The sequence below is a fragment of the Ranitomeya variabilis genome, chromosome 3 (assembly GCF_051348905.1).
Source record: "Ranitomeya variabilis isolate aRanVar5 chromosome 3, aRanVar5.hap1, whole genome shotgun sequence".
Taxonomy (NCBI): domain Eukaryota; kingdom Metazoa; phylum Chordata; class Amphibia; order Anura; family Dendrobatidae; genus Ranitomeya; species Ranitomeya variabilis.
In genome coordinates this window covers 209,310,266-209,334,635 of record NC_135234.1, presented here as the reverse complement: position 1 = coordinate 209,334,635, position 24,370 = coordinate 209,310,266, and the positions used below count along the sequence as shown (strand labels likewise).

At 42.3% G+C, this 24,370-nt stretch overlaps 1 protein-coding gene across 1 annotated transcript in view; it reads left to right on the top strand.

The window, feature by feature from the left end:
* Window positions 1–24,370, top strand: part of DSTYK (dual serine/threonine and tyrosine protein kinase) — a 99,104-nt gene that overhangs the window by 66,326 nt on the left and 8,408 nt on the right. The window contains exons 4-9 of the mRNA XM_077295089.1: window positions 2,227–2,462; window positions 6,072–6,155; window positions 6,498–6,674; window positions 12,903–13,032; window positions 14,978–15,134; window positions 16,381–16,513. Coding sequence (XP_077151204.1) covers window positions 2,227–2,462; window positions 6,072–6,155; window positions 6,498–6,674; window positions 12,903–13,032; window positions 14,978–15,134; window positions 16,381–16,513 — 917 coding nt within the window. The remainder of the gene's footprint in view (window positions 1–2,226; window positions 2,463–6,071; window positions 6,156–6,497; window positions 6,675–12,902; window positions 13,033–14,977; window positions 15,135–16,380; window positions 16,514–24,370) is intronic.

Sequence of the window (24,370 nt, the reverse complement as noted above, 5' to 3'; positions counted from 1 at the left end):
TGTTCTTCTCTCGTACTCATGGCATGCTCCATTAAAATGCATAGTCTACAATAAAGTCTACAATCCTTGAGGCCGGGGTCACACTAGAGAGAAATACGGACGTATGAGAGGCGCAAAAACAACGCATTGTACACGGACCAGTGTTTCTCTATGGGGCAGCTTCCATCAGCCGTATATTTCTCGGCCGTATTTTACGGGCTGAGAAAATCACAGCATGCTGCTGTCGGGGTCGTAACGACAATATACCCTCATTCACCAGTCATTCCAAATTAAACTATAAGCATGTGGTACCGGGTAAGAATGAGTCAGACAGGTAGCTGGTTCAATCTCAGTGCATGCTCATGTGACTATATGTGTCAGCCACGGTCATACCAACTGAACTTTATTTTCCAAATACACGGTACTAAAAAGGAATGCAATAGGCGGGGTTTAAGCAGTATACGTCTAGTGCTCAGTCCTTCTGATTCGTCGGACGTCTCCTGGTGGATTCCTCCTCTTCTTTCTATTTCCAAGTTTCGATTTCAGAAGAAATGAAACTTTAACCTTTCAGATTCTAAACTGAAGTGAAGAATGAACACTGGCAGCCATCTTTAATACAGTTACATTTGCATTAGCAAGGGAAAACTTATTGTTTCACAGTATAAAATCTAAAAGTACAAAAAGTATATAAGAAAGTATATTTTCACCTTGACACTGCGTTTGTCAGCGTATTGCGCAAAAAATCCGCCAATGAAAGTCTATGGGTGCGAGAAAAATACGGATTACACACGGACCATCCTTGTGACTTGCGAGAAATACGCACCGTTGTCCTATGGAAAAGCCGGCAATTCAGTGCGGTGTACAGTATAATCTGATAGAATAGCTAAAATAAATGTCTACACATAGTATAGGGGGGTGTGTGTGTGTGTGTGTGTGTGTGTGTGTGTGTGTATATGTATATATGTATGTCATTGACCAGGGGGCGCAGCACCACAAGTCACTGAAGCTGCATTCCATTCATTCCCCAGTTTTTACAGCCAGGGGTGGCTGCATTAGCAGGCTCCCGGTTGTAAATGTATTTAACCCCTTCAGATGGATTTACATCGTGGGACATGATTGTACGGCGGACAGGTATGGGATATTGTTTTATTTATCCTTTTTTTTTTTTTTTTTCAGAAGATCGAGGGTCGTCAGTTGGATTGAGAGTACAATAAAGATATTAAAACCCCATATGTTTATTTCATTACAATACTTCATAATGTATTTATTTAACCCTTTATTAATTTTGGATTAATAATGGATAGGTGTCTTACTGACATCTCTCCACTATTAAACAGGCTTAATGTCACCTTACATTAGCAAGGTGACATTAACCCCTTATTACCCCATATCACACCGCTACTCGGGAGTGGGAAAAGTAGCTGGCTTTCGCACTCTGGTGGAGAATTGTGCGGGAGCCCATGCCAGTCTTTTTTTTTTCCCCGTGATTTAACCCTTTATTTTAACAGAGCTCCCAAATTTTACACACAGACACTTCTAACATTATTAGTGAGGAATATGTAAAAATATAACCGTCGGTGAGAAAATCTCGCCGTACGGAGGTTTACATGCGCAAAATACGCAGCCACTCCTTGCCAACGGTTGACATACGGAACACTGTTCAGGGAACATTTGTGTGTATTTGGTTTGTAAAAAACGGACCGTATTTATACGTTGTGTGTGACTCCAGCCTGATAAAGAGTGCAATATATGCTACAGTTGGACATAAGCCAACCAAGAAAACTCGGGGCACAACATCTTGACGGAGTTGCAAACATTTCTGGGAGTCTCAGATAAGGAAATAAGGCAGGGATGAAAATGCTTATGCAATATATGTATAAGAGTCTGGGGAAAGGTGACTTCGGAGCTTTTGTAAGGTAGTAAGTCTCATACACCAGAAGAAATGGGTTGTGTAAGTGTCCATAGTGTGTACAGGGAAGGGAGTTGGTGAATGACGTCAATTATTTTCCAGCTATTTTATGCAAGTTTATGGGTCCGTGAATTTCAGACAGGAGGGGGCAAATTTAGGACCTTGTATTTTAGGCTAGCAAGCGCCAGATCTTAAATGCTCATGGATTTCCATTTGAGAGGGTAACTTACCAGCAATAGCCTCTATAAATGTGAGAAGTAATATTATGAAATTTACCGTAATATAAAAATTATTTATAATCTGAAGTTGAGTATCTTCATGCTCTTCTGTTTCCTCAGGTATCGCGATCCCTCAAAATGGTGAGCCTCTTGGAGTACAAGAAGTGAAAAATTGCATCTTTCAGATCAAAGACCTGATCATTTCCCGACTCAACCAAGCTGTAGTGAACAAACTGATCAGCTCCGTGGATTATCTACGAGAAAGTTTTGTGGGGACACTAGAAAGATGTCTCCGAAGTCTAGAAAAGTCCCAGCAAGAATCTTCGTCACATGTTACAAGCAACCACCTGAAGCAGGTACGTTGCGTTTGTGATTGCCGTAGATGTCTTGTTAGATGTAGACTCGCTTGGTGCAGAAGGGGAAGCTTGGCCAAAGCGACTGATTCCCACCAATCCAGTACAAAAAAGGAACAGCATCCCATTCAGGTGATGACAGATTCCCACCAATCGTCATAAAATATGCAACTGACCAATGTCTACGGCAAAGTTAAAAGGTCCTGTTGTGTGGTGTTTTTTTTATTTTTTATTAAATTGCTATAAATTGTGTGGATGTTTTGTTTTAAAAGGGACAGTACTGGTAAAAATGAAATGTAGGATGCCCAGAAAGCTGCCCTCAAGGGCATCTTTACCCAGATGGCTTTTGAGGTGCAAATCATTGCTCCTCAAAACATTAAAATGTTTGTTCACAGCTGCCGCGAGCATCGGTAACACTGCTCGGGACACCGGAAGGTAAGTATATTGCGATTCTTTCTTTTATTTATTTCATGCCATAGTACGAGAATTTTTGTTTTGTGATAAACAATGAACTTATGTTACATCCTATTATGACTCTATTATCAAGTTGGTCTATGGAACTGGTCAACTCTTTTTCACTTAAGTACATACTGTGGCTAGTAAAAATGTCTGGTTCAACCTTTCTTCACCAATTATGGTATACATTTTGTTACTAAATTAATTACAACACACAATGTTGTGTACTGAAGAAATCATCCAGCCTTTTTCAAAAGCTGTTATATTGTCTGCCATTACTACCTCTTGTGGTCGGCATTCCACAGTCTGACTGCTCTAACTGTAAAGAACCCTTTCCTATTTATCTGCCAGACCTGACTTTCTTCCACCCATAATGAGTGCCCCTTGTCCTAAGTATGGTCTCTGGGAGGAATAAGTCGTGTTTCAGTGTTTTGTATTGGCCATATAAATGAGATCTCTTCTGAGACCATTTTTTTCGAAGCTAAACAAGCCTAACTTTTCCAACATCTCCTCATAGGAGAGGCCTTCCATTCCTTGTAGTAATCTAGTTGCCCACCTCTGAACCAAAAAACTCCCATCATGTTAAAGGGAACCTGTCGGCAGGGATGTGCTGAGCAACCTACAGACCGTGTCAGGTCAGCAGAATTATACTGATTACAATGATACCTTGGTTGATGAAATCCGTCTTGTGCTTGTTTAATCTTTACAGAGATTCTTGTGCTTTGTGGGCGGCCTGTGGAGGGGGCTTTATGGGATGCTCTGCTTACATATTCATCCTTATGGCTTGTGACAGGTCACTGATCCCTCAGTGACCTACCCCTTATTTTACATGCTGCATATACTATGGTGGGTTTAGAAAACAAAATTGACATTGAGCAACATGGTGGCACCTGCGCACTATGTATCGCGTTCCGATAGATACCTCGCAAGCTCCGCCGTTGCCATTTTGCTAGAGAAAAAAAAAATTGGCAGCCGTAAAATGGCGCCTGTGCAGTAGCATTTATCGGCACACGATAGGTGCTACTGCGCAGACCCAGCCACCATTATGATGTTGTTTAATTTATTTTTTTTTTTTTTTCATGTCAATATTATAGGCATAATGTGATACATGCTACTGCACAAGCTCCATTTTGCTCACTGTGAATTTTTTTTTATTGGTTTTTTTTTTTTCTAAACCCACCATAATATATGCAGTATGTAAAACTGGGCAGGTCAGTGAAGGATCAGTGATCTGTCATGAGCCCATATAGATGAAAATATAAGCAGAGCCCCACATAAAGCCCCCCCACGGGCCGCCCCGGAGTACGAGAATCTCATTAACTGAAAACTGAGAATACAGATTAAACAACCACCACAAGACGGATTTCATCAACAAAGGTATCATTTTCATCAGTATAACAGCGCCAACCTGACACTGTCTGTAGTTTACTGAGTAAAATCCTGCTGACAGGTTCGCTTTAAGTATAGTCCTCTATTTAAAATGTTAAGCATGACTAGTTTGGTGGGCATTGATTCTTCCAGACTAGTCGAACCTCGGATCCTGTAGTCAAGCTAATTGAGCAGTGTGCCAATTAAGCCAGGAAAGTCAGCCACTTCCCCTGGGCACAGTAACTAGATCTCCCTGATGCCATGCAACTACTGTCCTGGCACTTACCTGGTCCAGGCTTCCTGGTCCTGACCGCCACACTGGAGATAATCCCCTGGTTGAGAGGTTAAAGGGAAGCTGTAGTCAGAAAATTACCTATTGATTAAACTTAAGTCTCTGTTTTACATGTACAACATTTAAAAAAAGTTTTAAAAATAAACAATTACGGTAGTAATCTTGCAATTTTTACACCGCCTACTTGTTTTTTTTTGTTTTTTGTTTTTCTCCTTCAGAGGCTGGATCACATTGACCAGTAACTAGTGATGAGCGCAAGTGGTTGTTACTGGAGTTGCCCAGTGTTCTCGGATATGCACCTAGTATCGCGGGTGCTCCAGTGACATGAGTCACGCGGCTGCATATTTCACGGCTGTTTACAGCCACAAAACATGCAGGGATTGCCTGTGTTTGTCAGGCAATCCCCACATGTGTTGTGGCTGTCTTAACAGCTGCAAAAAAAAAAATGCGACCTCGGGCACACCTAACATCTCACTGGAGCCCCCGCGATCCTCTGTGGGCTCATCATTACCGGTAACGGCTCTATACTCAGCTGGTAACTCGGGATCCTCCAATCACAATAGAGGTCACAGCTGACCCTGCCCCCTCTCCTTTCACAATGACCTGTGCACAGAATCATTAGACATTTCAATACTAAAAGCAGGTTCGGGTCTGACCATTGTGACTAATGTGCATCTGTTATTTCCTGAAACACAAGGAAGTAGTGGTCTACAAAAAGTCCAGTGTGAAAATTGCTACATTTCTATATTGTGATATTGAAAATAGAAAAAAAATTGCCTTAAAAAATGCATGTAACACAAATAACTAATTTAACCTGTAGGTAATTTTCTGATGGCAACTTCCCTTTTTAAGAACAGTATTGAGGTGCACAGACCACTAGGGAATTATCTATGTAATGCACCATCTCTTTATGAGCAATTATAATGGTGCAGTTACATTGTAATGAGACCTGGTAGCAGGTGTCGTTTTCATCGAACCACATGGCAATGGGCTTTGTTTTCTGGATCACAGAAATGATGAGGATTGACTTTTCTTTTTTTCTGTAGAAAGCCGATTTATTGTATAAAACACTCTACTGATCAGGTGTGTGGTTTTTTTTTTTTTTGTTTTTTTTTTGCACCAACTTGCTGTAAGTGCTTTGAATTGAGCTGCTGACTACAGCGCCATTCAGAGTCTGGTGGCCGCTGCCAGGTAGTGAATCATCTCATTTACTCTTTTGAATAAAAGCTGTTCTGCAGCGGCCACTACAGTTTAAATGGAGCTGTGCTCAGCATGTGTTTTTTATAGCCGGAGCAGGTCAGTGGGGGGTTGTTGGACCTATCTTATAATAGATGGATCTTCAATTCTCCATGCCTAGTTGGACAACCCCTTTTTAAGGATTCAAAACAAGTGATTTATTTAGTGGGTCAGAAACGTCTTATATTACTATCTGACTAATTTTAGGACACTAGCGTAGATATAATTTCATCATTATTATTCTTTGTATGTCTTGCCAGATACTGAACGCTGCATACCACGTGGAGGTCACATTTAATTCTGGATCCACAGTCACCAGAATGGTGTGGGAGCAGATAGTCCAGGTGAGACCGAGCCCTCGTAAATGACCGTTTTGACTCATTCACTTAACCTAGTATTCTAGGTAAAGAAGTAAAGAAACATGGAATCGTTGGCTGTGGCTTTGGCATATCTTGGATATTGATGACTCAAAAAAACAAAAAGAATTCACTTCAGTTTAAGTACATAACACTGGAAGTGTTAGATACTGATTAACCTAACAATTACTAATAGACAAGTGCTATCAATGGTTTTCACTGGTGGCCTTTTATTATGGCCTTTTTATGGAGAAGGTGGAGATTTTTTTTTCACACCGTACTTGATGCCAACCTATGGATTATTATACTAATGACCTTTTCTTCCTTTAGATAATACAGCGCATTACATGGGTGAGTCCGCCCTCCATAACCCCAGAATGGAAACGCAAGGTGGCTCAGGATGCCATAGAAAGCTTGAGTGCGTCTAAACTTGCAAAGCGAATCTGCAGCCAGTTCTGTAAGCGTCTCAAAAGCTCTCATGAAGCTTTTGCAGCATCCCTCAAACAGGTGGGTATCAAAAAACGGCCAGAACAGTCTTATGTGACCGGTTTATCTGCAGTGCTGAGACTGGGGTGCATTATTTTGTTAGCAGCGCTGGGATCGACTGCTTGTATTGGCGTTTTATTATTTTTGGAAGCGTTCCTTGCTTGGGCCTTAAAGGGTTCTGAGCAGAGGAAACCTTCCTCTATGATGTCGAATAGTGTAAAGGGGCAAATGGACAGCTGCTGTTAATTTGGGAAAGCAAAGTTTTAAGTTTGTGTGTTCATTGTATAAAAATGTAAGCTTAAATAATTTAACATCCTTTTTTAATACATTGCACTAATTCTTTATAATGCTTTATTTCATTATCAAATTAATAATCCTGTTGGTTACATAGCGGGTTTATAAATTTATTCTGTTTTTTTATTTTTTTACACCTTCACGTACACATAAGTGGTACGAGTGTTGTGGATCAGAATTTCCTTAGTGCTTGATGGTAAAAAGTAATACTTACCAGTGTTTCATCAGTGATTTTCACATATGGATAAATGAAGTATAAAGCTTCTATACATTGCAATGTTAATCACATATCATATGATCTAACCCTTATACTGATATAATCTACTCGCTGTCCATGATTATTACAGACACGCAAACTTGTATTGCTACTTTTTACCTGTGACACTGATTAAGTATGACATGTCTGCGATTTTTGGATGAACTCAACGTCCAAAAAAAACCTGGACACGTGAACCGCTCCATAGACTATAAAGGGTTTGTGTTGTATCTGTGAAATGAGGGATGGCGCACGCACGTGATACACCAATGTCTGAATGAGGACTAAGGCTGGTGGACCTTCAGTTTGTCTGCAGATTTATTGCACTATTGGTAACCTGTGATACCTTGTATTGATCACAATTTATAACCTGTATTAGCTTGTGGCAATAGATTGGTTATGTTGTCAAAAAGAATATCTCCACATGGCAAGAAATAAGAAGCAGCCTTTATTATTTTTTGTTAACCAAACTGTTGTTCAGTTTTGCAAATTTTGCATAACCGCAACAGATCAATGTATAAGATTTGGATCTGTTGTCCATATTGTGTTAAAAAAAAATAAAGTTGCAAAGAACATAACCTGTCAGTCATGATATTAAATATATACTGTACAAAATTGTGCAATACTATTTTAATGTCACTGTCTCCTGTGACTATTAACGCCAGGCTTCAGCTGGTCTTCACAAGTAGTAATGGCAAATAAAGCCATAATATCCTGAGCTGACATATTTTTTTTTTTTTTTTTTGTCCAAAGTCAGATATTCATATATGAACTATTAATGAATGTATAAAACCAGATATATTGTTAGTTTAATAACAAATTATGTTTGAAGAGCCACTGCACGGTTTGGTTAGAAATCTGCCAGTGTAAGAATCCGCAGAGCACTCAGTGATGGTAGACCATCTGCAGTTTCAATCAAAAGTTTAGACCCGCCTGTACTTGCAATGGTTTTATTTATTCTTATTGGCATGTGTACATTGTAGATACAGACTCAGGCCATGTGCACACGTTCAGTATTTTTCGCGTTTTTTTCGCTATAAAAACGTGATAAAAACGCAAAAAAAAGCTTACATATGCCTCCCATTATTTTCAGTGTATTCCGCATTTATTGTGCAAATGTTGCATTTTTTTCCGTGAAAAAATCGCATTGCGGAAAAAAAAGCAACATGTTCATTAAATTAGCGGAATTGCGGGGATTCCGCACACCTAGGAATGCATTGATCTACTTACTTTCCACATGTGGCTATGCCCACCATGCGGGAAATAAGCAGATCATGTGCGGTTGGTACCCAGGGTGGAGGAGAGGAGACTCTCCTCCACAGACTGGGCACCATATAATTGGTAAAAAAAAAAAAAAAAAAAGAATTAAAATAAAAGTCATATACTCACCTTCGATGGCCCCCAGAGTCTTCCTGCCTCATCGGTGCATGCTTCCGTTCCTATAGATGGTGGGTGTGTGTGTGTGTGTGTGTGAAGGACCTGCGATGACGTCGCGGTCACATGACCGCGATGACGTCATCGAAGGTCCTGCGCACACACCATCTACACCACGGCTGTCTGCAGGTGAGTATAACCATTTTTTTAATTTTTTTTTTTTATTAATTTTAAACATTCTTATCTTTTACTGTTGATGCTGCATAAGCTGCATCTATAGTAAAAAGTTGGTCACACTTGTCAAACACTATGTTTGACAAGTGTGACCAACCTGTCAATCAGTCTTCCAAGCGATGCTACAGATCGCTTGGAAAACTTTAGCATTCTGCAAGCTAATTACGCTTGCGAAATGCTAAAAAAAAAAAGGGAAAAAACGCAAAAAAAAAATAAAAAAAAAAAATGCGGATTTCTTGCAGAAAATTTCTGGTTTTCTTCAGGAAATTTCTGCAAGAAATCCTGACGTGTGCACATACCCTCAAGGCAGCAAAGCCACAAGAGATGCACATGGAAAGAAGGAGTAAAGAAACGTATGTGTAAAATCTGGATGCCTCACAGTATCCCCCTTCTGATGGCTGTAACTTTGCCATTCTCTAATGCAGCATCGAGTAGTCACCTGGAATGACTCTCTGGGTACTTTCTCACGATGAGCTTCTATCGTGTTTTTGATGCTGCGTGTTAAAATTCCAGCAAACTGTATGGGATTTGTAGAAATCGCCTGCCCACTGCACTCCTTATTTACGCTGTGTAAACTGATCTCTGGTGCGTTTTACAAAACCATAACGTGTCAATTTCTCTTGCAGGTGCTCTGTGCTTTCAGTGCAGAGTTTCTTCTTAGACTTGTAGAAAATACATGTGTTTTTCTTGCGGAAAGGTATCAAAACTCCTGTATCCCACACATGAATTTACCAATAAAACTGTCAAATCAAAGTGGCTTTATTTAAAGCCTGACACACCAGAGACAAAAATAAATCTGCAGCGTCAAACCAACAAAAGTGCATGTTAATAAAATGCACAAATGCAAGTAACCTAATTTTAAATAATAAATCACTAAGGACCTGTATCTGTTTGCCAGGCCTTTTAACATTTCAGGTGGTGATGGGTTAGGTTCTTCCATGAATTTTATGTGACTAAATAAACTTTGGAATTTTTATTGGATCCGCCTGCTGCTGGAATTTCCTCTTTTCTAGTGAACTCTGATGCACTGCAGTCTCCACGCAGCGGATGTCCGGGAGGAGAGCTGGCTAGGGAATCTTTTTCAGTTTAAATTCTGAAACCTCAAAAACTCGCCAAAAGCTCATCGTGTAAATGTAGCCGAACAGACCTTGTAGTAGTTCCCAGAGATGCAGAGCACTTAGCCTGAAGGCAAAGCAGAAGACATGTGCACACAATGCATTTTTGATGCTGTTTTTTTACGCACGTAAATGGTCCAAAAACGCTATGGAATACTTATGCAAGGTAATGCAATGACAATCCGGACATGCTGTGCATATGATCAGTACATTTCCTTCCATATTTGCAGTGTTTTATTTTCTGCAGCATGTCAATTCTTTCTGTGTTTCTGTAACATTTTTGACTCTGACTTCAATTGAGTCAGTCAAATCTGCAGGGAAACGCAGGTGTAGAAAGGTTTGCTTATTTGCTGCCAAAAACGCTGCAATTTGTCAAAGGAAATTATGTCAGAAGGAGGGAGTGGTGTGTGTGTGTGTGTGTGTGTGTGCGCGCAGGGAGGGAGTGGTGTGTGTGTGTGTGTGTGTGTGTGTGTGTGTGTGTGTGTGTGCACGCACGCAGGGAATGTCTGTGTACCCAAGCGGCATGTGTACCCAGGCATTGCCCGATGTAACTACTACTCCCATCCGCTACGTCTTTTGTCACATATAAGAGACAGTGTGAGCTGATGATGGGAGAATAGTCCCATCATCCAGAGCCTGTGTTCAATTGTAAAAAAAAAAAAAAAAAATCCAAAGCATTTACATAATTACGTATTCACATACAAAATACATATTCGCATAATTCCCAATGCCCGTGTTTCCTGCAAACAATCAAAAATAATAAACCAACATATACTCGCCTTTCCGCCATAGTCCATTTAATACAGTGTGTCCCACATCGATCTCACCCAGCCTCCAGCGAAACACTGACATGAGGTGATCGCACCCGCGGTGTATCACTGAGCCGCCATGAGAGTTCATCAGCTGATCAGCTCTGATGCGTAAGAAAGTACTCACACAGGGATAGTGCCGTAAGTGAGAGCACCGGAGCTGATGAACTCCAGTGAACTCTCATGGCAGCTCAGTGATGCACACTGACAAGAGTTAATCGCTCCCGCAGTATCGCCGGGGTAGAGCAGTCACATCTCCCAATGTGACTGTTCTACAATTGAGATCGCCGTGGGATACTCTGTATTAAATGGACTACTTCGGACAGGATAGTATTATATGTTTATTTATTTTATTTTTTTATTGTTTTCAGGAGACGAGGTCATCGGGGATTAGGCGATCACTAAGTAGGATAAATTTAGATTCAATAAAGGAGTTTGTGTGATTATTTCAAATAAAGGACTTTATTCTGAGTGTCTGTGTTTTATACAATATCACTATGGGGTTAGTAATGGAGAGGTGTTTTATAGACACCTCTCCATTATAAAGCCGTGGGCTTGATGTCACCGTGGGCTTGATGTCACCTGACAATAGAAAGGTGACTTCAACCCCACAAATATGAACCTCACTTGCCACCACTACAGGGAAAGTGGGAAGAGAGGCAAAGTGCCTATCTTTAAGTACTGTAGCTCTATGGATTTAGAATAACGCATAAAAATGTTTTTCTGCAAAGAGATGCAGAAACTTTGCGGAAATTTCTGAAAGCAAATATGCAATGTGCGCACATGGCCTCACTTTGCATTCAACTCATCCCAATCCCTCTCCATTATGTTGAAATCTGGGTATGGTGGAGGTCATATCATCTGAAGCAGCTGTTCAGTGCTCCTTTTTGGGGGGGTCACAGTCCTTTTGAAGGTGTGGTTTTTAAGTCCTTGTCCTGTTGCAACACAAATAATGGTCCAACCAAGTGCAAACCAGCTGGGATGGAATGCTGGCGGATAATGTGGTGGTAAACTTGCTGGGTAAGTGTTGCTTGAATTTGGAATAAATCACCAAAAGTGTCATCAACAAGTACCCCCCCCCCCCCCCAAACATCACACATCCCCTTCCATGCTGCATGATGGATGCAACACCTGTAGATGCAATCTGCTTCTTTTCTGAGTTTCACTAAGACATCCTGGTTGGTACCAAAAATATCAGCATTTTAATTCCTCAAACTGCAGGACTTATTTGCAGCTGATTTTAATGTCCAATCCTTGTTTTGCTTTTCCCAAACAAGTCTCTTGTTTGCAGTCCTTCTTTGTGAGAATCTGGCTTGATGGATGAATTGCTGCACTTCCCTCGGGACAGGTGATGTTGAAATATGTCTGCTCCTTGTTGTCCATATCCTTTATGTTGGTTGTTCTCTGAGATGCTGTCAATTTGCAGTTTGAGGCTGGCATCTCAGATGACCTTATCGTCTTCAGCAGAGGTAATTCTTGGTCTTCCTATCCTGGGGTGGTTCTCATTTCTCATGAGAGCCAGATTCATCATAGCGATTGACTGTTTTCATGATTGCATTTAAGGATACCTTCAAGTTTCTTGCATTTTTTTATTTTTTTTATAAGATTGTCCGACCTTCACGTCTTAAAGTAATGGACTATGACTTTATTTTATGGGCTAGTATTTTATTTACGGTATATTACTTTCAGTTGATTGTTCATTGGAAGTCAGTCTAGATGACCACCTGATGAAGCTGTTTGAGTATGCCAAGGATGTGTAAAGCTGTCATCAGAATTTTGCACAAAAAATTTGAACATTTGTCCACAAAGATGTTTATTGTTTAGTATCTGCAATTCTTTAATTAAAATTGTCCAATGGCATAAAAAGGGTTACTGTCTGACTCGCAGTGCTCTTTTTCCAACATTTTGTGGGTCTCTGCTGGCTTAATTTTACAGAATTTGGTTAAGGCTTCATTACTGGTGTACCAACCAGCAGCAAGTAGAGACCAACCGGAATGGGAACATTGGGTGATCTGTGAGTATCACTCTCTGTATCCTGCCATCAAATGCTTGACCACATACAGAGCTCTATAAACCTTTATGTAAAATGGCAGAACCCTCTTGAAAGTAACTTTAATTGCGAAGTTTGCTTTTTTTCTAACTTTTTTTTTTTTTTTTACTCCTTCAGCTGGAGGTTGGTCACTGTGGCAGACTTGAGAAAACTGAAGATCTTTGGTTAAGGGTTCGTAAAGATCATGCCCCACGCCTGGCACGACTGTCCCTGGAAAGCAGATCTCTGCGGGATGTTTTACTATATGGTAAGAGGCCATGGGACTGTTTAGACTTTTGGTGTCCAAACTCCGTTCACTGCTGGACTCTCATGCAAATTTAAAAATGAATAATTTAGAAATGAAACCTCTTGGCTGCTTTCACACCACTGGTACTCCAGAGCTAAATAGTCTGAGGTTGTTTTCATGGGTGTTTGGCATCCATTTTAGAAAACCGATTATCGCTACTCAAATTCTTATACTGAAGCAATATTAGTCATGAGTAGGGTTGATTGAATAGATTCAGATAAGTGCTTATCTGAATACCTACTGCGCTCACCAAATGGCTGCATTGGTTACCTGGATTTTGGTACCGTGTTAGCCAGTGGATAGAAAAATATTTTAGAATTGAGTCCTCAGTGGTTGATGCCTTTTTAATGGCTAACTGAAAAGATGGTAACAAATTGCAAGCTTTCGAGACTACTCAGGTCTCGTCATCAGGCAAAGACTATAAAAAAAAATTCTGGAGAATCACATATTTATGCACAACACCACACAAAGAAAAAAAAAACATGGATAAGACAGGTGACATGAAGCAGAATTACCATGAGTGATAAACAGTTGTCCATAAAGCTCCCTGTCCTCTCCAACAGCTGCAGGTACCTTTCCTTGCAATCAGAAAAAATGCAAAACCTGTCCATTCATAATGACCACGGACAAGATAAAGATCCCCAATTCACATCAGGACTACAAGATACCAGGTACTTTCAGCTGCGACACTTCTAATGTGGTGTACCTAATCATTTGCACTAAATGTCCAACTGGGGGTCTGTATGTGGGGGAGACAGGGCAAAAGCTTAGAACAAGAATGAATTCTCACCGCCACACAATAAGAGAAAAAATAATGGATCTACCTGTGGCAATACACTTCTGTCTCCCGGATCATAACATTATGGGCATGAAATTACTTGTATTAAAAGGTAGCTTCTTTTTACATCAACTAAGGAATTTGCCCCTCAGACCATGTGAGGTCATCACAACAGAACAAGACCCCAATCAGAGGACAATAAAACAATCCTTATCTAAGAACTGGCCCAATATTTATGGACATAACTGTTTATCACTCATGGTAATTCTGCTTCATGTCACCTATCTTATCCATGTTTTTTTTTTTTTTCTGTGCTATGTTGTGCATACATGTGATTCTTCAGAATTTCTTTTAGTCTGTGCCTGATGAGACCTGTGTAGTTACGAAAGCTTGCAATTTACCATCTTTTCAGTTAGCCGTTAAAAGGTATCAACTACTGAGCACTCTCAATTCTAAATATTAGGTTACCTGGAGCGCTTCCGATAATCTGCTATTAGGCGCCGTTGCTTCATATGTTGCGGCTGTGTGATGGTCACAGAACGTGCATGGAGAGGCTGTTTGTTGGGCTTTCCATGTGTGAGTTGTGACTGTCACACAGCCGTGACAAATGCAGCTGCGGTGCCGTACAGCTGATTATCGGAAGCTCCAAGTATCCGGGTTCCCGGGGCAGTTATTCGGTAAGCACTGAAGCTATTCGATCAACCCTAGTGATCAGTGAACGTGCTTGGATAAGGTGTTATCAGAGAATGTTCATGGTGCTTACAGTGTTTTCGGCGTGCTCAAAAAATATGTCCGAGTCCACGCAGCTGCATGTCTCATGGCTGTTAGACAGCCAAAACACATGCAGGAATTGCCTAACAGCCATGAGACATGCAGCTGCGTGGACTCCAACATATTTTTCGAGCACGCTGAAGACGTGCTTATTCCATATCCATATTATACCCTGTGAGTCATTGCTTTGATTGGTAGATCCCTGCTGCAAACTCTAAAACTGTGAAGGCCCATATTGGTGTTACCCTGTTTGGCAGCACTACTGGCCAGTGCCTTTGCAGCTAAATTCATTACCGCCCCACTCACTTGAACTGCTATGTTGTTTTGTTTCTTTTTGTTTTATTTATAAATCTGCAGGCAAGCCTAGACTGGGGCGAGAGCTGGGAAGGGGCCAGTATGGTGTTGTCTACTTGTGTGAGCATTGGGGAGGACATTTCCCTTGTGCACTGAAGTCTGTTGTACCTCCAGATGAGAAGCACTGGAACGACCTGGCTCTGGAATTTCACTACATGCGGTAAGCTGGGTACACCTTTCACCAGTAGATAACCCCGTATGGTGCATGGAGTGTTTAGTACTCCTCTATCACTAGCCATTCAATATGACAGCACTAGTGACGAGCGAATAGCATTGTTGCTCGGGTGATCTCCGAGTATTTGTTAGTGCTCTGGAGATTTAGTTTTCATCGCTTCAGCTACATGATTTACGGCTGCTAGACAGGCTGAATACATGTGAGGATTGCCTGGTTGCTAGGGAATTCCCACATGTATTCAGGCTGTCCAGCAGCCGTAAATCATGCAGCTCAGGCTGACGAAAACTAAATTTCTGAGCACTAACAAATACTCGGAGATCACCCGAGCATGCTCGGGGAGACCCGAGAAACAATGCTATTCGCTTGTCACTAGACCACACATTCAGGTGATTTATGGGGTTTGTAGCTCTTGGGTCCCCACTTATTCAGCAGTTATCTATCCTGGAATGACCCTTAAGTGGAGTCATGTTTATCCGAAGATTCATTATGGTAATGGAGAGCAAATTCTGAGGGTGCTGAAATGGCCTAAACTGAAAGAGTATCTCATACAAGCTATCCTATTTATACTTGTGAATTTTTTTATTTTTTTTCCCCCCAATCCACATTTTCATGTGAGGGTTAGTGGATCTACTTGTGATGGAAAAGCAAAACTCCTTATTTTATTTTATTTCAATTTTTTTCTTTTTGCAATTTCAGTTTTTCCTTCCTTATTTTTCCCAAGAGCCATAGCCAAAAATTTGTTTCGTGTTGCTGTTGTCTGACATGCATAACTATTTTTTTAAATTATTTTTCTGTCGTTAAAACTGAGATTTATTTTTATTTTTTTTATTACTGATGGTCCCCATTAAGGAATGTGAACTTATGGTACTCCAGTACATAGGAATATGATTGATTTTTTTCCTATGAAGCCAAGGCACAAGATGGTGATGAGGTGAGGGAGGGGGGTCTTCAGCTATAGCAATACATTAGCTTCCTGCAATCCCATCACAAGGAGACATGAGGCACCATTGTGCCATGCAAGCAGGTCTTATAAATGCTGCTATGAGAGATTGACTGAGATTTAAAGCTCAGCTGGGTATGGCGTAGACTCAGATCCTGACTCATACTCCCCAAAACCGAGTATTGAAAAGAGTTTACATTTTATTCAAAATCAACTTGACAAATTCACTTAAAATTGCTAAATATTAATAGAATATAATTTGCAACCCATTTATTGTCTCAATTGTTCTAGGTCACTCCCAAAACATGAGCGTCTAGTGGATTTACATGGTTCAGTGATTGATTACAGCTATGGCGGAGGCTCAAGTATTGCAGTTTTGCTGATCACGGAACGTCTCCATAGAGACCTCTATGCGGGTCTTAAGGTGAGGTGTAGATTTCTGCACTACACATTGCGTCTAGATGGAGGTTGCTTTTTTGAAATGCAGTTCAGACTGAAAGATGACCATTGAAATGGGTTGTTCAGAATGGGAGTCACCATGGTTTTCTGAATGGCAACATACAGATTAATGGTTTGTGCAGTTTCACACGAGGAGCTACAATATTGGGTCATTATTGGACACCATTCATTGATAGATGTGGTGCTGGTTTTGGAAGAAGGCAGCCATGAAGTTTTCATTCTGTACAATCTTTTATTGTACCCTGAAGAATAAAAGCACACTAAACAATGGGTCAAGGAACATAAATTCAAAAGTATTTGGTAGCATGTAAGGAACAGTAAGTTTCCAGATCTAGCCAAGGAAAATATTAAAGGTTCAGCACTATAACAAAATATAGCCTACAGAAAAAAGCATGCATAGAGAACCACTGGTATAAAGTTGTGTAACTTTGCATATAGAAATATTAAAAAAACAGATAAATGTCATCCAATGGATGGCACCACATCGCTAAAAGAGGCAGAACAAGTATTATAATGCACCTGTCAATATACACGGTGTGCAGAATTATTAGGCAAGTTGTATTTTGATCACATGATCCTTTTTTTATACATGTTGTCCTACTCCAAGCTGTTCAGGCTTGAGAGCCAACTACCAATTAAGTAAATCAGGTGATGTGCATCTCTGTAATGAGGAGGGGTGTTGTCTAACGACAGCAAAACGCTATATAAGGTGTGCTTAATTATTAGGCAACTTCCTTTCCTTTGGCAAAATGGGTCAGAAGAGAGATTTGACGGGCTCTGAAAAGTCCAAAATTGTGAGATGTCTTGCAGAGGGATGCAGCAGTCTTAACGCTTCAAAAGTTTGGCAATTTTATCACCGAACAATCAAGCGTTTCATGGCAAATAGCCAACAGGGTCGCGAGAAGCGTGTTGGGCATAAAAGGCGCAAAATAACTGCCCATGAATTGAGGAAAATCAAGCGTGAAGCTACCAAGAAGCCATTTGCCACCAGTTTTGCCATATTTCAGAGCTGCAACATTACTGGAGTAACAAAAAGCACATATATATATATATATATTTACTTCCGGCTGTGTCACAAGATTCACCATTATTTAAATTAGTACACATGCGTATTAAGTTGCTTTCCCGCACTTAACACACGTGATTAGGAAGATAATGCGGTTTTACCGCATCTAATGAAAGTCTATGGGTAATTTATGCAGCGGAGACTGAGCGTCTCCGCTGCAAAAATGGTCATGCTGCGGTCTGGAAAGACGCACCACATGTCTTTCTCTGCGGCTGAGAGGTGGGAATTGGTGCACACATAGTGGGCATGGGATTTCTTGAAATCCCAACCACTATGCTGTAATAGCTGGACGTTGCAGGTTGGATGCTGCAGATGTACACAGCTCCCAACCTGCAGCGGTCCGATGTTTCAGCATAGCGGATGGGATTTCAAGAAATCCCATCTCCACTATGCATGCTGGGATGCCTCAGTCTTCCTGCGAAGACAGACTTGCGGCGTGTCTTTCCAGACCGCAGCATGTCCATTTATCTAGCGGAAACGCTCAGTCTCCGCAAGATAAATATCACCAGTCCAATGTATTGGACGTGGCGATTCCTCACAGATCAATGAACACATGCAGAATCACCCGTGTTAAAAAGCCAGCAGCGCTTTGGTTGGAGCTGACATGTGCTGCGTTCAAAGCGCTGCCGATTACGAACAGTGGGAACATACCCTTAAACCAATTACATTTGAAACCATATAGAATGTGCCCTGAGTCTTCTACAAAGTCTGGGAATTTCTTGGCTTCCCATTTTCACCAAGAGCTTTTATAATCCCTGTATGGCAGCTACTATTAAAACGTGCATAAAGAACATTTATGTAACTTTGAGTTATAGAAATCTAAAAACACACAAATGTAAGCCAATGGATGGCACCACAACACTAAGAGTCAGAAAAAGTATTATTCTACATCTGTTAATACATAGGGGGCAACTCCCCCAGATGAAGGCACACTGCCGAAACACGCAACAGGGATTGGAGCACATCAGCAATAATCGCACACCAGCTTTCTTGTTGCCTATTCACGATTATACTTCTCATAGCGCCATTTCATTTGTCAAATGCTGACAACATTGCTTGTATTTTCACCCTATACACTGTGTGCAGAATTATTAGGCAAGTTGTATTTTAGAGGATTATTTTTATTATTGATCAACAACTATGTTCTCAATCAACCCAAAAGACTCATAAATATCAAAACTTAATATTTTTGGAAGTTGGAGTGGTTTTTTTTTTAGATTTGGCTATCTTAGGAGGATATCTGTTTGTGCAGGTAACTATTACTGTGCAGAATTATTAGGCAACTTAAAAAAAAAATACAAAAAATATTCCCATCTCACTTGTTTATTTTCACCAGGTAAACCAATATAACTGCACAAAATTTAGAAATAAACATTTCTGACATGCAAAAAATGAGTGACCCATATAGCCACCTTTCTTTATGATGACACTTAACAGCCTTCCATCCATAGATTCTGTCAGTTGCTTGATCTGTTTACGATCAACATTGCGTGCAGCAGCGACCACAGCCTCCCAGACACTGTTCCGAGAGGTGTACTGTTTTCCCTCCCTGTAGATCTCACATTTTATCAGGGACCACAGGTTCTCTATGGGGTTCAGATCAGGTGAACAAGGGGGCCATGCCATTTTTTCTTTGAGACCTTTACTGGCCAGCCACGCTGTGGAGTAGTTGGAGGCATGTGATGGAGCATTGTCCTGCATGAAAATTCATGTTTTTCTTGAACGATACCGACTTCTCCCTGTACCACTGCTTGAAGAAGTTTTCTTCCAGAAACTTGCAGTAGGGTCTGGGAGTTGAGCTTCACTGCATCCTCAACCCGAAAAGGTCCCACAAGTTCCCAGCCTACACCAGTACCCCTTGCTGGCGTGTGTGTGTGTGTGTGTGTATATATATATATATATATATATCTATATATCTATCTATCTACTGGGACTGTAATTTGTTCAATCGTCCATGACAGCGAGGGGATCTAACCGACCCAGGTAGTGAGGGGTCTCCTACCTCGGTCGGTGCTGGGACCATGGAAGCGCCACGGTGGGCCCGGGCAGGGCTCCACGACAGTGTGTGGAGCGGAGTCCAGAGGATGGCCGTCTCCAGAGCCAGCGCCGGTAGGTGAGTATTCAAAAACCACCCCCCTCCCCCGGGGTCCGGCCTGGTGCCTGTCATCCTGCGGCCTGGTCTGGCGTGGCATGGTGGCGTGCGCAGGGCTGGGGTCGTGTCATTCGGGTCTTGGCGCCGCTGTCCTCCTGCGCGTTCCCATGCGTTCAACTGGGTGCCATAAGTGACGCGGCAGGGCCAGGCCGAAAGTCTGATGCCAGCCTGCTTCTCGCTGTGGATGCGGCCGTGTCACGGCGGCGTGGGGCAGGCGTACGGCTGGAATAGCGGGAGAGGTGGGGCGCAGTGGGGGAGGACGTGGGGCGTCCCGAACGGGGAGGGGGCGGAACCCCTGGCCACGAACCTGCTGACCTGGATCCGGGGGAGGACTACAAAAGAGCTACAGAGACACTGCAGGGCTGCTTTTTGGCCCATTGCAGCAATGGATGAGCTGGAAGCTCCCATGGTTCAGCAGGAGTAGGAACGCACCTCAGAGAGGTCCCATGTGAACCCCCTGCTGAAAAACCGAGGATGAAGTGGGCAGCCCAGCCGCAAGAGTTCCTCCAGACTGAAGGATTCAGCGCTCTCCCCAAGTGATCCGGTACCTTCCGCTACTGCTTGGGTAAGATCTCCGTGAATGTACCCTGATGCAGTTTTTTCCTTATTTTCTTTCTCTAGTGGAAGAAATGCTCTGGTTAAAAACAGTGAATGTGCCCTTTGTAGTTGTCCCTTGCCAGACGCCTGCCCTAAAAAGTTATATCAGCCATGTGTATGACAGACTGTAGGAAGTTTAAAAAGAAAAAAAAAAAAAAAGGGGGAGCGGAGGTCCCTAGTTAATTGCATAGTCCTTTACACTTTTCCCCACTTCTGCAGGTGGCGGAAGAAACCCCTGACTTCACCGCAAACCTAAGGGTACTGTCTCACAGTGGCACTTTGGTCGCTACGACGGCACAATCCGTGACGCTCCAGCGTCGCTCCATTATCGCTCCAGCGTCGTAGACTGCGGTCACACTTCACAATGCACGGCGCTGGAGCGATAATTTCATGACGTATTTGCGATGTAGAAGTCGTACGGGCATGTCATATCGTGCACACCTTTGTTACACGATGCGATCATGCCACCACAGCGGGACACTTGACGACGAAAGAAAGTTTCAAACGATCTGCTACGACGTACGGTTCTCAGCAGGGTCCCTGATCGCATTAGCGTATCAGACACAGCGAGATCGTAAGTATATCGCTGGAACGTCACGGATCGTGCCGTCGTAGCGACCAAAGTGCCACTGTGAGACGGTACCCTAAGGGTAATTAGGAGAGAAGTTAAGGATTCCCTAAAGTCCCGATCTCAAGGGGAATCTTCCAAAAAAACAGAGAAACCAGTTTCTCAGGGTCAAACTCTTCAGCTGCCCCTGGGAAAGGCGAATGTTATTCACAAGCCTCTGCCTCCTCCGCATCGTCTTCAGAATAGGACTCCAACCGTTTTTGGTTTCCCCTAAATCAAATGGACAAACTTGTCAAATCAGTAAGGTCCACTATCTGGGTAGCTGACGCAAAACCTGAACTTTCTGCACAGGACCTGATGTTCGGCGGCCTAGACCCATGGAAACGCAAATCCTTTCCACTGAATGACAAAGTTCAGAACCTGATAAATAGAGAGTGAAAGAAGCCAGAAAAGAAGGGCTCCCTATCACCGGCCTTCAAACGGAGATATCCCTTGGTGAACAGATGGGATAAAGCGCCAAATCTAGACGCAGCTGTGGCTAAAGCTCCAAAAAATCCTCCACTCCCTTTGATATGGCCTCCTTAAAAGATCCTCTTGATATAATAATAATTAAAAAAAAAAAAAAAAAAAAAAAAAAGCGGACATGTCTAAAAGGGGCATGGGAAATGTCGGCTGGCGCTCTAAGACCAGCGGTGGCTGCTACATCCATGATGGTCTGGCTGGATCAGCTTGAATCCCAGTTAGAAGATGGAGCCTCGAGGGAATCCATCCTGAAGTCCCTGCCAATAATCCAGAATGCCACAGCTTCGGCAGACTCGGTGAGGATGGCAGCTAGGGCCGCAGGACTATCCAATGCGGCTCGTAGGGCTCTGGCTGAAGTGTTGGCCAGGGGACATCCAGGCCAGAGCCCGTCTCTGCTCTATCCTGTGTGAGAGAGAATATCTGTTTGGCCCAGTTCTGGACGAACTTTTAGAAAAAGCTGGGGATGAGAAAAAGAAATTCCCCAGTCTGATGACCCCTTCTTTTAGACGTCTCTTCACCGGGAAAATGTTTTTTTTGTGGAAGGTCGTACAGAGATTTAGGCAGATGGGATGAAAGAAGAGAGGTACTGGATTTATGTTTGGAGGTGGGGGGGCACCAGGAACCATCTCGTGAGCTCAAGAAGCCACCCCAATGACTAGCCGCTCCAGTAGGAGGTAGGCTAACTGCCTTCTACCCGGCCTGGTCCCTGATTTCCAATAGCAGCTGGATCTTGGGGATGATAGCCACGGGTCTGCAGTTAGAATTATCCTATGTCCCCCAAAACATGTTTAAGATTACCCCACTCAGATCTTCCCCAACAGAACAGGGGGCCCTGGAAGCCGAAATTTGTGACCTACGCAGCAAAAAGGTTCTGACAGAAGTGCTGGAGGAAGAAAGGGGCAGAGGTTTCTACTCCCCTCTGTTCCTAGTCCGTAAGTCAGACTGCTCCTTTAGGACTATAATGAATCTTAAAGCCCTCAATTAATTTTTGATCATACGGCCATTCAAAATGGAAATGATCAATTCCACATAATTGTTGTTTAAAAACTGCTTTATGGTTGTGTTAGATCTAAAAGACACCTAGTACCATATACCCATTCATGCAGCTCACAAGTGATTCCTTAGTGTAGCAGTCCATTTAGAAGGGTCGGTCTGACCTTTTCAGTATGGTGCCCTTCTCTTTGGTAATGCAACCCCTGATGAATGTAGCAGAACGTTTTTTCCAACTGGCAGAGCAGCATTTTCTGTCTTTAACCACTCTACATATAAAAGGAAGATAAAACACTACAGCGGATTACTTAAGCCGCAACCTTCTAAAACAAGGGGAATGGTCCCTAAAAAAAAACAAACAAAAAAAAAAAAAACCTCCATCTTTGATCTGATTGTGCAAAAGTGTGGTCAACCAGAGGTGTTTCTCTTCGCCACCAGGGAGAACAGGAAAGTGAGGCGATTTTGCTCAGTGAATCCCAGAGAAGACCCTTTGACACTAGACATTATTTATTTTTATTTTTTTATAATACAGGTCCTTCTCAAAAAATTAGCATATATAGTGTTAAATTTCATTATTTACCATAATGTAATGATTACAATTAAACTTTCATATATTATAGATTCATTATCCACCAACTGAAATTTGTCAGGTCTTTTATTGTTTTAATACTGATGATTTTGGCATACAACTCCTGATAACCCAAAAAACCTGTCTCAATAAATTAGCATATTTCACCCGGCCAATCAAATAAAAGTGTTTTTTAATAACAAACAAAAAAACCATCAAATAATAATGTTCAGTTATGCACTCAATACTTGGTCGGGAATCCTTTGGCAGAAATGACTGCTTCAATGCGGCGTGGCATGGAGGCAATCAGCCTGTGACACTGCTGAGATGTTATGGAGGCCCAGGATGCTTCAATAGCGGCCTTAAGCTCATCCAGAGTGTTGGGTCTTGCGTCTCTCAACTTTCTCTTCACAATATCCCACAGATTCTCTATGGGGTTCAGGTCAGGAGAGTTGGCAGGCCAATTGAGCACAGTAATACCATGGTCAGTAAACCATTTACCAGTGGTTTTGGCACTGTGAGCAGGTGCCAGGTCGTGCTGAAAAATGAAATCTTCATCTCCATAAAGCATTTCAGCCGATGGAAGCATGAAGTGCTCCAAAATCTCCTGATAGCTAGCTGCATTGACCCTGCCCTTGATGAAACACAGTGGACCAACACCAGCAGCTGACATGGCACCCCACACCATCACTGACTGTGGGTACTTGACACTGGACTTCAGGCATTTTGGCATTTCCTTCTCCCCAGTCTTCCTCCAGACTCTGGCACCTTGATTTCTGAATGACATGCAAAATTTGCTTTCATCAGAAAAAAGTACTTGGGACCACTTAGCAACAGTCCAATGCTGCTTCTCTGTAGCCCAGGTCAGGCGCTTCTGCCGCTGTTTATGGTTCAAAAGTGGCTTTACCTGGGGAATGCGGCACCTGTAGCCCATTTCCTGCACACGCCTGTGCACGGTGGCTCTGGATGTTTCCAAACCAGACTCAGTCCACTGCTTCCTCAGGTTCCCCAAGGTCTGGAATCGGTCCTTCTCCACAATCTTCCTCAGGGTCCGGTCACCTCTTCTCGTTGTACAGCGTTTTCTGCCACATTGTTTCCTTCCAACAGACTTACCATTGAGGTGCCTTGATACAGCACTCTGGGAACAGCCTATTTGTTGTGAAATTTCTTTCTGGGTCTTACCCTCTTGCTTGAGGGTGTCAATGATGGCCTTCTTGACATCTGTCAGGTCGCTAGTCTTACCCATGATGGGGGTTTTGAGTAATGAACCAGGCAGGGAGTTTTTAAAAGCCTCAGGTATCTTTTGCATGGGTTTAGAGTTAATTAGTTGATTCAGAAGATTAGGGTAATAGGTCGTTT